Consider the following 15240-nt stretch of genomic DNA (forward strand, 5'->3'; position numbering starts at 1 on the left):
TTACAATGACAGTACTTAAGTCAGGGCTATTTATGAACTATTTTATCATCAGAATAACTTTGACGATGGTGGCTCAGAGTTTAGCGCTATTGGCGCCATCTTAGCATCGACTTCAAGCCAGGTGATTTTCCGAGAGCATGAGTAAAAAGTGAGCATCTGCGTCTATGAAACACCCTGGGAAAGTTGCCATTCTAATACAGTCAGTCTGGTTTTTCTTCTGCCTTCTCCCAAATGTATGCTGGAGAAGCTTTAACTACCCTGTGACCCTGAATAGAAATCAACTGGTAATGACAATAGTTAAACGATGCCCTTTAAATTTCATTAGGGAAAATACTTTACTGTGAAGTATTGTGGAGTGAAAAGATAATATTTCTTTATTATACTTTAAAACGATTAAACACGATGGTCACATCGTGTCAAGCTTATTTGTATAGCCCCTTAAAAGCCCTTAATCAAAGTCTCAAAGTGTGTCAGAGGACTTCATCACACCCACATTATGAAAGAGTAAATTAAAGTGAAGAATGACCTGAAAACCCTCTATCTTAAGGCCCTCATTGAGAAAAAGGAGGGGAAAAAATCCCATGAACAGGAATTACTACCAGTGACTAATCCACGTGTACAGTGTGTATTAGAAGACCCTCACAATTGCAATCGGTTGATTTCAGTTTTTCTTTGTGTACTCACACTCCCTACCTCTCTCTCCATCTCTGTCTCCAGGTGCAGCAGGATGCAGGGCGTACTGCCCGTGTGTGGACTGCAGCCCCTGCTGGCCCTCCTTCTGCTTCAGACTGCGGGCTGTGGTGAGTGCTCATTAAACTGGAGGCAGTCCCCATCACCTAACCTACAGTGTGCAGTTCATAACTCCAGATAATTCTACCAAACATTTCTAGCAATTACCTCTCTCAAGTGCATGAACCGAAACTATTTCTAACTTTGGCTGAAAATTATGCCTTTATGTTGGAGCCCATCATTCATAATAAGAAGCTGAATAACCCAAATCCCAAATAACCCACTTCAAAAAAATTTCCGTATGCCTACCTCTTGCATGTTCATTGGCACAATTATTGCTCACGCCGGATAAAACTACGTGGCCAAATTGTAGAAAACATAAGCATTCATGAGTGAGTGACCATGATGGTGTCAAATTGAATGACGCACCTAATCTCCATGAATGAATGGTCACAAATTGTGATTCGTGGCATTCAGCAGTGGCCTGTTGTGTAGTGGGAACAAGTCTAATATGTTCCCTTACATATTAGACTTGTTCACATTGACATTTTCTTGGTCACTCTGTCCATTTCTTTCTGTAACAGTGTGCATATCTTGAACACTTGACAGACCTTCACAGCTTAGCTAGCAGCCCACTTACTCCTCGCGTTTCATCCGCTCATAATTACCCCAACAGCACTTCCAAGAAGAGGCGAAAAAATGAGATGTGAAGAAGAAAAACAAAGCTGAGATCTCCAAAGCTCACATTCATCCTCAGCCATTTCTGAGAAGGAAAGTGTTTTGATATTTTGTTAAATAGATATTTTGTTAGAGATATTTATTTCTAATATTGCAGAGCTCATTAAAATTCGCTTTGATTCGGCTGAAAAGCTGGAGTTTAGGATCTTAATCCTCTCATTATGTGTCAGCAAGTTATCCAAACTCTGGAGAGAGACTTGACATTTTGCATTTGTATGCATATCTGTTTTACTGACTTTTTTTAAACCCTTGCCTCCCTATCTGTCTATTTTGCAGTTTAATCTATCTGTTCCACAGAGCTCTGCAGGGAAGAGCACGCAACACAGGCATTCACATCCCTCAGTCCGTCTTTGCCCTCTCTATACTCTCCTTGTTCTCCCTTGCTGGGTATCTGTGTGTACCTGCATGTTTTTTTGCTAATGTAGGACAGACAGAACGCCCCCTCATTGCTCTCAATTGCCTCCGCAACCGTCTGCTCCTCTCTGTATTGTATTGTTTCTGCCTTCTGTGGAGGTTAAAAAAAAAAAAAAAATCTACGGGCCTTGCACCGGGGTATTTCGGTGACTCAGGGCGCAGATTCACAGTCAGAGATGATGAAAATGCAGCCAACTCCTCTGTCTTTCTCTGTGTGGGTTTATGTTTGTGTAGAAACCCTCAGGTTACATCTGCCAGGTAGCTTATGCAGCCAATTCGCAGAGGAGCAAGCACTATAACCCCCCCCCCTCCCCGACAGGGAGGGTTGGCACTAAAGCTCACCCCGTGACACTTTGCTTGACAGCCCAGAGATTGGAACGAGGGTGGGATGTGGGGGAAGAGGACAGATTAGGGGTGAGCCTTTTGCACAAGTGTGTACGTGTTGATAATTGTGTGAGCATGTCTGCACTTTTGTACAACCACTCCTGAGTGTAGTTATGAATTTAAAATGCGGGCTGCGTGCCACACAAGATAAATGTATCATTATGCTTCAGAAGGTGCAGAATTAGTCACGGCAGCAGCCTCCAGGGAGTTCCTGTGAAGCCTGACATGGCTTGGTTGGGAGTCAGCTCAGTCAAGAGAGAGCTGCAGTGAGATGGTTAATATTTGTTGCCAGGAGAGGAGGAGGAGACCAGAGGAGGCAGTCTGGGTCAGAAAAGGTTCGAGGGATGATTAGAGCGTACAGTGAGTGATTGTGGAAATTGTGAAAATACACCTGTACAGCCAATTAGTAGATGTGGGAAGCAAAGTGTCACTTTTAAATTTAGCACCTTATTTGGATTTATTTTTAGTTTACAGAGTATCCATATTCTGTATGTGTATGTACCAAAGTCACTTGAAAGCACCCCAAAACAGGGATCCTAGAGGCTACTATAATAATCATCTCCTTCAATGACATTCGTCCATTGCAGTTAAAGACTGCAGGTAAATTTCCTGTCCCACTGCTGCATCACTTTTTTTTGTTCTGTTTTTTGGCAAATCACTGAGGAGCCTCAAGGTTAATTTCTTCCCGCATTTGCATAAAGTTAGAAAAAAAATTTAACTTTCAAACCCTTCTGTTTTCGCATCACTGGTCAATCCTGTGTTGCATGGAATTCCCCAGTGCCTTGCAAAATGATTCTCTCATATCCCATAGTAATTGAACAGGGCAAACTTTATGTTGCGTTGCACCACATTCAGTGGGTCTTCACTGTAATTATGTGTACGGACAGAATCCGAAGCAAATTGTAGGGGCAGTGCAATTGCATACAAAGTTAATGGAAAGATGTGATTAGATGCCAATTCACCCAAGGCAGCACAAACTGATTTAACTTGCATGCCAAACCATGGGAGTTAAAAATCCCTCAAAAAATTTGCACATATCCCAGGGCTTTATGAATGGGCTTCAGAAACGTACAGAGGTAAAGGAGAGAATTGGAGTCTATGGTGGGTTCTGAGATCAGTCAGAGGCTGAGCTGATGAAAAAAAACACAGGCACGCTCCCACAGACACAGTTGGTGCGTCCGTTGCTAGCTAACTTACAGCTAACATCTGTATGGTTGGTAAAGTACATTGGCTGTTTACAAACGGTCCAGAAGTTAAATTTGTGCGAATGATGCGGTGACACCGTTGCCATCTTATGTATATTTTCCATTGTTACAAATGTTATTCCCGTCTGTTGCGAGGTTGGTGGAATACTTTGACTGTAAAGATTCGGACGAAAAGAGACTGACTCTTCTCAGTAAATACTGTTGTCATTCCCAAACTCTGGCTGTTTGAACAGGGACACTTTCTGACTGGCATTCTCACTCACCTGGTATCACGCAGCTCTCCACTGCAGAGCAGCACGATCAATCAGAGGCTAGATTTCCTCACCTGTTCACTAAAACTCTGTTTACTGTCTGGGTTTAATGCAGTAATATTTATTCCCTCAATATCTAGGGGAAGATTCTTATTAATGCTGGAGTCATTCCTACCAGTAACCTATAAACATGAAATATAACTGAAAGAAACATAAACTTTGCATCTACATCCGCAGCCCTTGATTGTGTTACATTAACCTTAGCTTAGCTTTAAATGGATGTTGCTGGATGTGCCTGTTTTCGTGATTTGTCCCAACTGTTTGCTTGATCACAGATGCATCTAGTTCATAAACTGGTAATATTAGCTAACATTAGTGGCAGAGACATAACATTACTGAATTGTGAGATGCTGCTTATTAGTGCAGCTAAATCAGCTCCTGAAGAAGAGATGTTTTTGGGCAGTGGCGAATACATTTAACCAATAGGGAGCATGCAGGGCTTGATTCTGCAGATGCATGCCTAACAGTAACTATTTGTCCATTGTTCATGTTATTGTTTCGTTTACTTTTCTTTTGTTTCACTCTTGTTTTCATTGTAAAAAAATATTGTCAAGGAATATTTCTCATAATAGTTTTCAATGACAAAATTTGCGCAGATAAAGTGAGAATAACTGAGAGTATGATACATTTTTGGGGATGTCATGCTGGATTGATGAGGGAAAAGAGCAGAAGAGTAAGTATGAGAAAAAACAGGAAGGTATGGAGAAATAGAGATATAGAGCATAACAGAAAACATCAGGGGACAAGAGGAGGAGGAGGAGTACAGGGAAGGAAGGAAGGGGGAGGCAGGTGGAAGTTGGATGGATGTTTTTGGGGATAAGATCTCATGCGAGTTAATGTCAGCATGGAGACATCATTTCCAAACCCTGCATGATGTCCGCCTGACAGACCTGCTGTGCTTAGACAGGCAACATAAATGTGCATGCACACACACACACACACACATGGGAAACTTCAGTAAGGGGCGTCTTGGTATGGCCTATGTGTTCATCTCTGTGTGTGTAACTGTGTGTCTCTATTTGCGTGTTTCTTTTCATATTTGAGAGCGTGTGTACTTCCTGTAGTGGAAAGGCGTCTGCACTGCAGTGAAACACAGATCAGTGATCAAACACAGTGTAAAAAGGAGGAGGAAACCACTCCCCCCTCATTTAATTTACATTATACAGTGCATAGCCTCAGATCTGTTCTTTGAAGAGGCCACCCCCAAAGCGCACAGTTAAGTTTGTGTGCGTGTGCGTGTGCGTGTGCGTGTGCGTGTGTGTGTGTGTGTGTGTGTGTGTGTTATTTTTGCCCTGATCAGAAGCTCATTCCCCCTTTTTCCGTTTGTGGTGCTTCTGTTGCCATGGTTATCATTTTTGGCCTTGGTTGGGGCAGTCTCACCTTCAGCATTTTTTCTCTCTCTCTTTCTAAATGATAACATATCAGCATTTAAGAGCCGCCACCACTCTTTTCATGTTATTTTCTCCACGTCCCGTATTTTCTCCATTTCTCTTTGTGCATCACCCAAGGATTTGTTAATAGCAGGCATTTCTCCACAAAATCATAAAGACAGCAAGCACTTTTGTCACACCATCCACTCACACAAAAACAAACCCACACTTGCCCCCGCTGTCCATGAGACGTTTAATCATGTCAGATAAAAATGATTGACCTTCTTCATACTCGTTCTAAAAAATGTTTCACTTCAGCCTTTTCCGTTTGTTTTGTTTTAGCCCAGGTTTATAGTATTTCAACAGGCACTTCATTTCATCTTTGATTTATAATATTTACTTTAGATAATAAAATAAGATGAACTAACTGTGAATTCATAGTAAGGTTTCTGGAAAGCGGTGGAATGTAAATAAGTACATTTACTCATGTATTGCACTTGAGAATCTCCGTTTTATGCTATTTCATACTTCAGTTCCACTACATTTTATAGGGAAATATTGTACTTTTTACTCCACTACATTTATTTGACGGCTGTAGTTACTACTTACTCTGCAGGTTCAGATTTTACATACAAAAGACACCCATTGGCCACAACATGTGTATGATGCATTTTTATCGATTAAAGAGTACACAAAGTGGTTCAAATTGGCTCCACATCTATCACCTGCAACATTACAATACTTATTATGTGTTCAGGCATCAACAATAATGATCAAAAAACTATAATATAACACTCAAAAGAGTGATTCTGCTTAATGAATACTTTAGTTTTTATACTTAAAGTATATGTTGTAAAATTTAGACTGTAGACCACTTACTTAAGTAAAGTATCCAAGTACTTCTTCCACCACTCCTGGGAAAGGACGATGTAATTTTATTCCTAGTATAACCTAGAGTATTTTAGTCAGTGCACAGCAAAAATAAACATGCAAAAATAAAAACATCAATTAAACATACACGGAGAGTCCATTTTCCAGTGAAAATTTATGCTCAATTAATATTCACTTGTGTTTAAATGGTGCAGTTCTTTCAAAGACATCTCTCTGGAAATCGACAATCGACAATATAAAATAAAATATCTGCCACACAAGTTAGCCTCTATTTTCTCTGTACCTTTTAACAAATGACATACTTCTTTCCAGGAGACTTTCTAGCAGGTCATTAGGAAATGGGCCTGTTAAAGGCATTACCATTAAGTCCTTTAAAAAGTCTTTCTTATACACTGCCCTTATGCATTTAACCACATCCATCAGGTTCCAGATTAAAACCAACTGAGAATTACAAAAACTGTTTGCCCTGAGCCTGCTGTAGTCCAGTTGTGTCATATCAGCTGTCTTTTCTTAATACAGTGATCAACTAATAGCGGCATGCCTCTGTCAGACAGCTCATCTATCATGATTTATGACCTACACGCACTTGTGCACAAACATACACACACTTACACAAACACATAATCAGCTGACATGCAGGCAGCAGGAGTGGAGCAGCAATGACAGGAGAGGATGCACTCAATCAGTTCCGGTAACTCTTGACTGGCAGGCGGACAGGTTTGATGTGGGCAAATTGAAGACAAATGGGCCTTAATCATTGGAAAAGCCATTGCAGGCACCTCAGAAAGAAAGAGAGAGAGAAAGAATAAGAAAGAGAGGCAGAGAACAAGGAACGATCTTCCCAATTTTGTTCCTATTACAGTGAAAATGCCATTACCGCCCACCTGTGTCTGTGTGCAGTTCTTTGCCAGCCACATAAAAGCTCTCCGACTGTGTTTAATAATTCGAGAGCACCTCTAAAGCAAAGACAGATGGGCCAACGGTGATGATCACATAGATGCCACTGTGAACCAGCAGAAAGAAAATAAGAAAATCTGAGCTCTATCTGCACACTGATGGAAGTGGCGCTTCCAGGCGGAGCTGGAGCATGTGTCCTCCCACACTATGCCCCTCTCACCACTCATACAGGAAGACAAAGACAAAGGACTAGGTCAATGAAAGATCCGCGTTTTAACATTTAACAAAGTCCATCATACTGGCTTGGACTTCAAAATCTGATGTTCTCCAATGGAGGAGTTTTACTGAGCACACATGCTGTTTTTCTGTCTTTCACTTTCTTATTGCATTGACATTCAGCTTGGGTATTTCCTTATCATTTTTATCACCCAACATCGAGGTGAGCCTTGTTTAGAAAAGGATGACAAAGAGCAATATGAAACACAGATATCCAAGCAAACGGCAGTCTTGTGGGGGTTATGCTTGTTATAACATTTCAATCTAAATGCAGATTTGATATAGCAAGGGCACTGGGGGCCCTAGTTTACATTCATTACCATAATGGAAGAGAGTGATGATTTTGTTTGGGTTTTTTTTTTTTTTTTTTTTAACTTTGTCTCCTATATAATGTAATTTAGGCATCTCAAGAATGGAATCTGCAATTGATTTCATGAGATTTAGTTGTGCAAATTGCAGCACCAGCCGGGAAACAAAGACAACATTTGTCCATATAAAGTTGACCGAAAGAGTGAAAGGGGGAGGGAGAATGTGAATGAGATCGTGATTGTGAAGCTTGGTTGGCTTCATTTGTGGCACTGTCTTGCTATTGGCAACATAAGCAGCGAAATGTTACTTAAACAGCGCTCGCCCAGGTGGAACCTGGCTAGAAACTAACAAGCAGATTAAACATTATTGATGCCTCTCAGCTGACAAATAAATTTGACTGTTTTTCTTCCTAGCAAGCTCTCGGCAAGGTGTTTGAGAAATTGCAGTTTGATTGTCTTCTAGGACTGCACTTTCCTCAGTGGCTGTCTCTGTTGTGTGTTGGAGAGGGAGGGGCACATGCGTGAGTGTGTGGTAAACAAAGATGAGTGCCACATCCTCGAGGGGGATAAAACAAAGAGAGTGACAGCAGGGAGTGGAGCCTGATAGCCTCTTGTGAAAGATGTGTTCCTTGAGTGAGTTTGTGTGTGTATATGTGTGTGTGTGTGTGTGTGTGTGTGTGTGTGTGTGTGTGTGTGTGTGTGTGTGTGTGAGTGAGCAGGAACGTTTCACTATGTCAGTCTTAAACCAAACCTCCTCCTGAAACACAACAGTACACCTCTGCTTTTTCCATCATATCCTCTTGATTCCTTTTCACATGACATCACTCCAATTTCCCCTTTACACATACTGTACCTCCAGCTTTTTCCACTTCCACTTTTTGTTAATGTGTTTTCCCTCGCTTGACTCCTACCACTCACACTCCTGCACTGTGTTATGCCTGGAGTTATTTGTTCATTTTTTCCATAGCGTCTGTTTTTCCCTCTTTCAGTGTGAGAAAAAAGTGCATTGCTGCTGCTATCAAGTAAAACAAATTCAAAAGTGAATCAGTTTTCCTCTGCACCCACTCACATCAAAAAGGCATATTGCCAAGCTGGCCTTGAGGATCTCAAACTTTTCAGAGAGGCCATTTTGTGGTCAACAATGTTGCATAACTCTCAAAAAGATCATTTTAACCTGCAATCCCGGAAGTATTTGTAATGTTTTTGTTAATAAAATTAATAATTTGGATCCAGGGAGATATCTGGATCAGCCGATCTGTGTATATATTAGAGAAAATTGCATCTACTCTGAGGAAAGTGATAAATAAGATGATAGTAAAACAAATAATGATTCTTTGCTGTTAACATATAGTCTATGATGAACTAAGCAAAAATTTGACATTTTGAAAAATATGCTTATTTGCCTGAAAGTTAGATGAGAGGAAAAACACCACTGTCATGTCTATGGGATAAATACTGGCCAACAGCCGCTTAGCTTAGCTTAGCATAGAGACTGAAATCAGGGGGAAACAACTTGCCCGACTCTGTCAAATTGTAACAAAACCCACCTACTGACATTTCTAAAGTTCACCTATTAACACATACAGTATCTTACTTGTTTAATTTGTACAAAACTCTGTATAAATAACAAGCTGTGATTCAAGATGTGATCTACACTTAGAGTTGAAACACACCCAAGCTAGCTTATTTCCTCCTGCTTACATTATTACATTACATTATGCTAACCTAAGATAGCTAAACTAACAACCTCCTGGTTATAGTTTCTAACAGACAGAAATGAGAGTAATGTCTATGTAGCTCAGCAAGAAAGCGAAAGTGTCTTTCCCAAAATTTTAAAGTATCTAACTAATATAGATATAACACGTCGATTAAACTAGCTTTACTAGTAGGTGGATTTTGTTACCTTCAGCTGGAGCCAGGCTAGCTGTTTCCCCCTGTTTTCAGCCTCTGTGCTAAGCTAAGATAACCAGCTGCTGAATATTGCCTTACATTTAATGGACCGTTATGAGAGTGGAATCAATCTTCTTGTCTAATTTTCTGGCAGAAAGGGAATAAGCGTATTTCCCAAAAACTATTCTTCAAATATATTTTTTCCTTATACACAAGAAACATAAATGTCACAAACATGGGTCTTGATCAGGGTGGTTATTGTTAGCGACCCAAACAGCTTTGCTTATTTATTCTCCACCTCCCCTCTCTTCTCCTCTTATCTCTCTGCCTTTGAAAGCCTCATGCATTTTGTTTCACAGGTCACCTCACTCCACGGGCTGAACTCCTCTCAAGTGCGAAACGAGAGGCCATTTCAGAGCACAAATCCTGTTTGATGCAGCCATGCAGAGCAACACTGATCAGTTGGTGAGGGAGTTAGACAAGTAGCGCTTATCTAAGATGATGTCAGTGGGAGAAGCAGAGAAGTGGGTATCCACGTGTGTTCATGCATCTAAGGGGAGGGGAAAACCTGATGGGAGGGTGGATGTTAAGCTATCAGGGAAGAGGCACTCTTAGCTTGAGCAACTGTAACAGCATCACATCTGCAGGAATGAGCAATGACAGCTATTCAAGCGTCTGCTTTTGTGTATGTTCAAAGGCACATTAACCATCCAGTAAGGAATGAAAAATGGTGGCTTCAAAGCTGTGTGTGTGTGTGTGTGTGTGTGTGTGTGTGTGTGTGTGTGTGTGTGTGTGTGTGTGTGTGTGTGTGTGTGTGTGTGTGTGAGAGAGAATGTGTGTGAAGAGGGTGTGCATTCTGTGTACCATGAATAGCAAATGAGAGATGATGTTTTCACTTGTGAGTGCATTCAAGGGCGCACCCACACACACAAACACAGCCCATACACCCCTGTTGACAAAATGTTATGGCAGTCAAAGTCGAGGCAAGTTATTCAAAGTTGACTCTGAATCATGAAGTGGCTGGGGGAAAAATCTAATCCTGAAAATAAAACAAACATACAGTATATCATTACATATATGCCGTCAATAAAAGAAAAAAAGATGAAATGTAGGTGGATGAGAGGAAGAACTGAGTTGAAATGCTCATCTGAAAGCTGGCAGGTGGTCGTAATGCAAGGAGGGAAAAGAGAATGGCAGCAGATGGGGAGAAAAATTAAAGAGCAGAAAGAGGGACGGAGAGGTTGAGCAACACGCAGCAGTTTGCCTGTAATCACTAGAAAAACATTGCCCCACCAATCTGCCGTTTAATTACAGACAGGAGGGGCCACTCCTATAGCGTGTAGCGCTTTAACATACATCCGATCAAACAGGAGTGGAGCAGGACACACAGAAAGTGTGCAGTGGACACTGACACTAATGAATTGAAATCAATAGCTTCATTTTCTCCACTGTCCGTTCCACCCACCTCGGCAGTGATTTTTATCTGCTTTTCCATTCAGTTATTTTTCTCTTCGTTCTCTTTCTTGTTTCACTCGTTTTCTACTGATTAAATTTCTTCCACCTGGTTGATGTCGCTCTAACACAACAACTGACATTGATGTTAGCATGACTAAAAAATGAGAAGCTGATTGAGAATGTATGAACTGATGGGCTATCGAGCAAATTAGATTAGACATAGTGACTTGTTTTTGCCAGAGTTCTCTGTAGTAACAAGAAAGGGAAGAGCAACTGATAAGGGAGCTAGAAAAGAGTCAGATGAGGGTTAAGGCTTTACATGCACACCTCATTCACACACTGTGCTCACTGGATAAACATAGACTGATAGAGCAGAGATGATAACCTGTTTTAATGTTTTGTAAGAATGGAATTCACATTTCCCTCTGCAATGTAAAGTAAATGAGCAACCTCTGCCTTTTCAGGCAAGGTGACACAGGATTAGACTATAATAATAATGTATGATACGACTCTACCAGTGTAAAATGAGTTTTACGCTGGTCAGGAGAAAAGACAACAGAGAAAAACACTGTTCAACATTGTTGGGTTTCGCTGAACAAAATGACTGATTCCAGAGCTCCTCTGAATGCACCAGACTCTGAATTTCCTATAATTATACCCTCTCCCTGCCATCAGTCGTTTTGATGAAAGTAATTTTTGTATCTCAGTAGTGGTGTGGGTGCTTTAAGCTCCAAAGAGGTGGTTGATATTGAGCCCATAGTGCATATCCAGGTTTGATGTATGGCATTTGAAAGGACTTTTGATATCTTCCCTCCCAAGGTGTAGCCCTGCCTCCCACTGTTCAGGTAGCACAGTAATGGTCTGCTGGATCAATGACCAATAATCAGAGAGTCACAGTGAGCCTCTGTTCTTTCCCTTTTACTCCACAACCAGGTGGATCTGATGGAACAAAAGAATCTGGAAGGAAAGCATATGTTTTCTTCTACAAGAAGCAATTAACTAACGTCTTTTCAATGTAATGAGAAATAATGTCCTGTGGCTTCATTTACAAGATGGTATTGATTATCTTCTCCTCTCCTCTCCTCTCATCAGGCGTAACCAATGCCGACACTGTGGTGAATATGCGGAAAGTGACCCATCAGACCATAAGCGAGGAGCTGTCTAAAACTGTTCTCCTCCCCTGCCTCTTCACCCTCCGCCCTAGTGCCAGTTCATCCCATGAACCCCCCAGGATCAAGTGGACCAAAGTCTGGGGCCAAAGAGGCTCTGACGGCCTGCAGAAAGAACAGTCGGTCCTGGTGGCCAAAGACAGTGTGGTCAAGGTACGGTTAAGGATTAGAGCAACAGCTGTGAAATGTTAGGTGTCAAGTTTTTGGAAAACTTGGCCTGGCTCAGTGGTGCGTCAGTTGTTTTCCCTCATTCATTTTCATCATTCTTTTCTCCTCCCTTGCCTCTCCTCCTCTCTCAGGTGAAGAAGGCTTTCCAGGGTCGTGTAACGCTGCCTGGTTACAACGTCAACCGCTACAATGCCAGTCTTGCTCTGACCGGGCTGCGTTCCAGTGACTCTGGTCTGTACCGCTGTGAGGTTGTGGTGGGCATCAGTGACGAGCAGGACACAGTTCCCCTGGAGGTCACAGGTGAATAACGTGTAGACTTTTTTCTCATAAGGCAGCCATTTTTAATTTAACTCACATTTGGTGTGTGAAATTTCATGCTTGAGCAAACCTAGCTGTATGCTTGTGTTGTGCACCATGATGAACACTGTACTTATAAACATCAGGAATTGTTCGAAAATTTCATATTTAACCTAATGTAATAAAAATGTATTTAACTCAAGAACCTGGAGATATATACTATATATATATATATATATATATATATAGTTGTTATTTAGTATTATTAAGTAATTTGATAGCTAATAAATCTAATGTCGAAGAAATTGATTGAGATAACCCAACAACAGTTAAGCCTGTACACAAGTAATTAAAGGTTTTATTAAGTGTTGAAGTTCAGGGGCAGCAATCAGCATCAAATAATTGGATAACTGCAGAAGCTAGAATGGCACTGACAGGGAAACGGTGCACTTGAAAAAAAACCAACATAGCTGTGACCAAATACCAGAAAAGACAGTATTAAAATTTAAACCAAACTACGAATGTTACCAATATTTAAGAGGTTTAAAATAAAAAACACAAATTTCTGCCTGTTAATTGAGAAATGGGAAATTTATATATTCTCTGTGGAGGCAGCTATTGCTAGTCAAGCCTTTGAAAATGATAGCTGAGGGACCTGACCAAGATGTGTTAAGAGTTCATTCAAGTCAAGTCACTTTAAAAATAGAGCACATTTAAACACAACAACATCGACACTGACCAAAGTGCTTAGTTAATAAAAGTTTAACCTTGTTTCCATCATTAATTTAATGTATAGTTAGCACCTTGTCATAGCTGTGTTTTGTTTTAAACTGATAACTCTAAGCTGTATTGTGTTGTAGGAATGTTAATAATGGACAGTCATACCCGTAAAGCATTACTGGAATAGAGAGAGAAAAGGAGAGTAAGCAGAAAGTACCCTCATTATCGTGATTATAGTTATAATAATTAACCAGTAATTAACACCATTTATTTCATTCTAGGTGTAATGTGTGTTTTTACCTACACAAATTATTGCCTGAGCGAATCAACACTCCACTCTTTGGTTGTGTACAGCTCTCCCAATGCTCTCAAGGTCTGCCACTATGAATAATAATGACCCGGTTTTCCATGTCAGGCTAATACAGCCATTACAGCCAGGGCTGTTTACTGTCTGCGTAGAATGTATGCTGATGGGGAAAAGGTGAGGTAACTGGAACACATTAAACATCATTGACCTGGTGCCACTCAGGTTCTGTTCATGCACTGAAAGCCTAATGAAACTAATAAGGTAGTTACCCAGCAGTGTACGCTATTGTGAAATAGTGTAACTCCGAGAGCTTTGTATGGCTCTTGGTGGCTTAACTAAATGGACAACCTATTCACTGCATTATCTGTATCCAGGACACCCATATTTGTGGGATTACCAGACTACCTGGAGGTATTTCATTGTAGTAGAACCATAATTACTGTGTCAGAGTATTTTAGCTGCAGAGTTATTGTCAGATTCTTTCCAGGTCACTCACTATTTTTAATAATAAGCTATTATCATATCATGACCACAGGGAATCGCGCGGGGCCGTAGCCACTATACACTATGCTGCCATTTGCCACAAATCCATGCTCATGTTACAAATATCAGCTCTAAAAGCCCAGCAGCCTTGTTGTTTTACCCAGACAGAGCACGCTACAATGGCTACATCGCCTTTCATTGAAAGTAACACAGATAGCCTTGACTCCACTGCCTGCATATAGCTCATATGTGAATGTGTGGAAACCTGCTTGTGTGTATGGGGACAGTTGCGTGTGCATGCTGCAAGGGCCACTGTGTCTTTATAATTTCAGTATTTTAACAAGAATGCTATCTGGTTTTCTCAAGCAAGTGGAGTACCCCATCTTTCTCCATAAATGCACTGTACATTTAGTAAGCAAGACCCCTGTCACTACAATTGGGAGACCCTGCATCCTCCCCCTCTTGGCCAATCGATTAACACACTATGAAAACCACTCCTTCAGTGAGAAACCAATTACGTAGCCAGCGAGGAGTAGCCATCTCCAGGGCTTAGTCTTAATTGGCAGTCACGCTACATGGCAGACCACAGCCGTCTTCTCAGTAATTCTGCTGAGTGCTTAACGTATTAATTAGCAGGTATTGATACTGCTCAGCTATATCAATATCATACTAATCCACACTGCTCTTCTCATTTGTGTGTGTCTAAGCCCCGATGAGATGCCCTTCCTCTCCTTTTTTTAATTCCTCCCCCGCTGCTTCTTTCTCACTCGCTCTCTGTTTTGTCTTTCTTTCTCTTGGCACATATTGACTGGTCATTTGGCTGTGTCTCACCAGTCAGAACACAGTGCCATTGATTGTGTGTGTCAGCCATTGTCTGTGGTGAGATATGGCTGCCCACCATTAGCTGATGTGAGGACAATAGATAGTATATCAGCGCCGGGCATGGCAAAAAGCTACTGTAATTGTTTATGCAACCTCTGAGATGTAGCAGACTTTTAGCATGTCTCTATATAGGTTCATATTTTAAGCTTAACACTACAGGCCTCCAGAACAGCTTCAGCGCTGCCTGGTATAGGGATGGAAAACAGTTCTTCCAAAATAATTAATGTTCTAAAGAAATTGTTTCTACTTATTCGCTTTCTTGCCAAGAGTTACATTAGTAGATTAATATCACTCTCATTCATGTAAATATGAAGCTATAGCTTGTTACAGATTGTTAGCTTACCAA

The 15240-nt window shown here is 41.0% G+C and overlaps 1 protein-coding gene across 2 annotated transcripts in view; it reads left to right on the forward strand.

The window, feature by feature from the left end:
* The first annotated feature begins 718 nt into the window (after positions 1-718).
* ncanb (neurocan b) overlaps positions 719-15240 on the forward strand; it is a 103558-nt gene continuing 89036 nt past the window's right edge. For both annotated transcript variants that reach the window (XM_040127848.1, XM_040127850.1), the window contains exons 1-3: positions 719-800; positions 11961-12190; positions 12337-12505. In XM_040127848.1, the coding sequence (XP_039983782.1) occupies positions 728-800; positions 11961-12190; positions 12337-12505 (472 nt within the window). In that variant the 5' untranslated portion in view covers positions 719-727. The remainder of the gene's footprint in view (positions 801-11960; positions 12191-12336; positions 12506-15240) is intronic.

This window comes from Xiphias gladius, chromosome 6, assembly GCF_016859285.1.
Source record: "Xiphias gladius isolate SHS-SW01 ecotype Sanya breed wild chromosome 6, ASM1685928v1, whole genome shotgun sequence".
Taxonomy (NCBI): Eukaryota; Metazoa; Chordata; class Actinopteri; order Istiophoriformes; family Xiphiidae; genus Xiphias; species Xiphias gladius.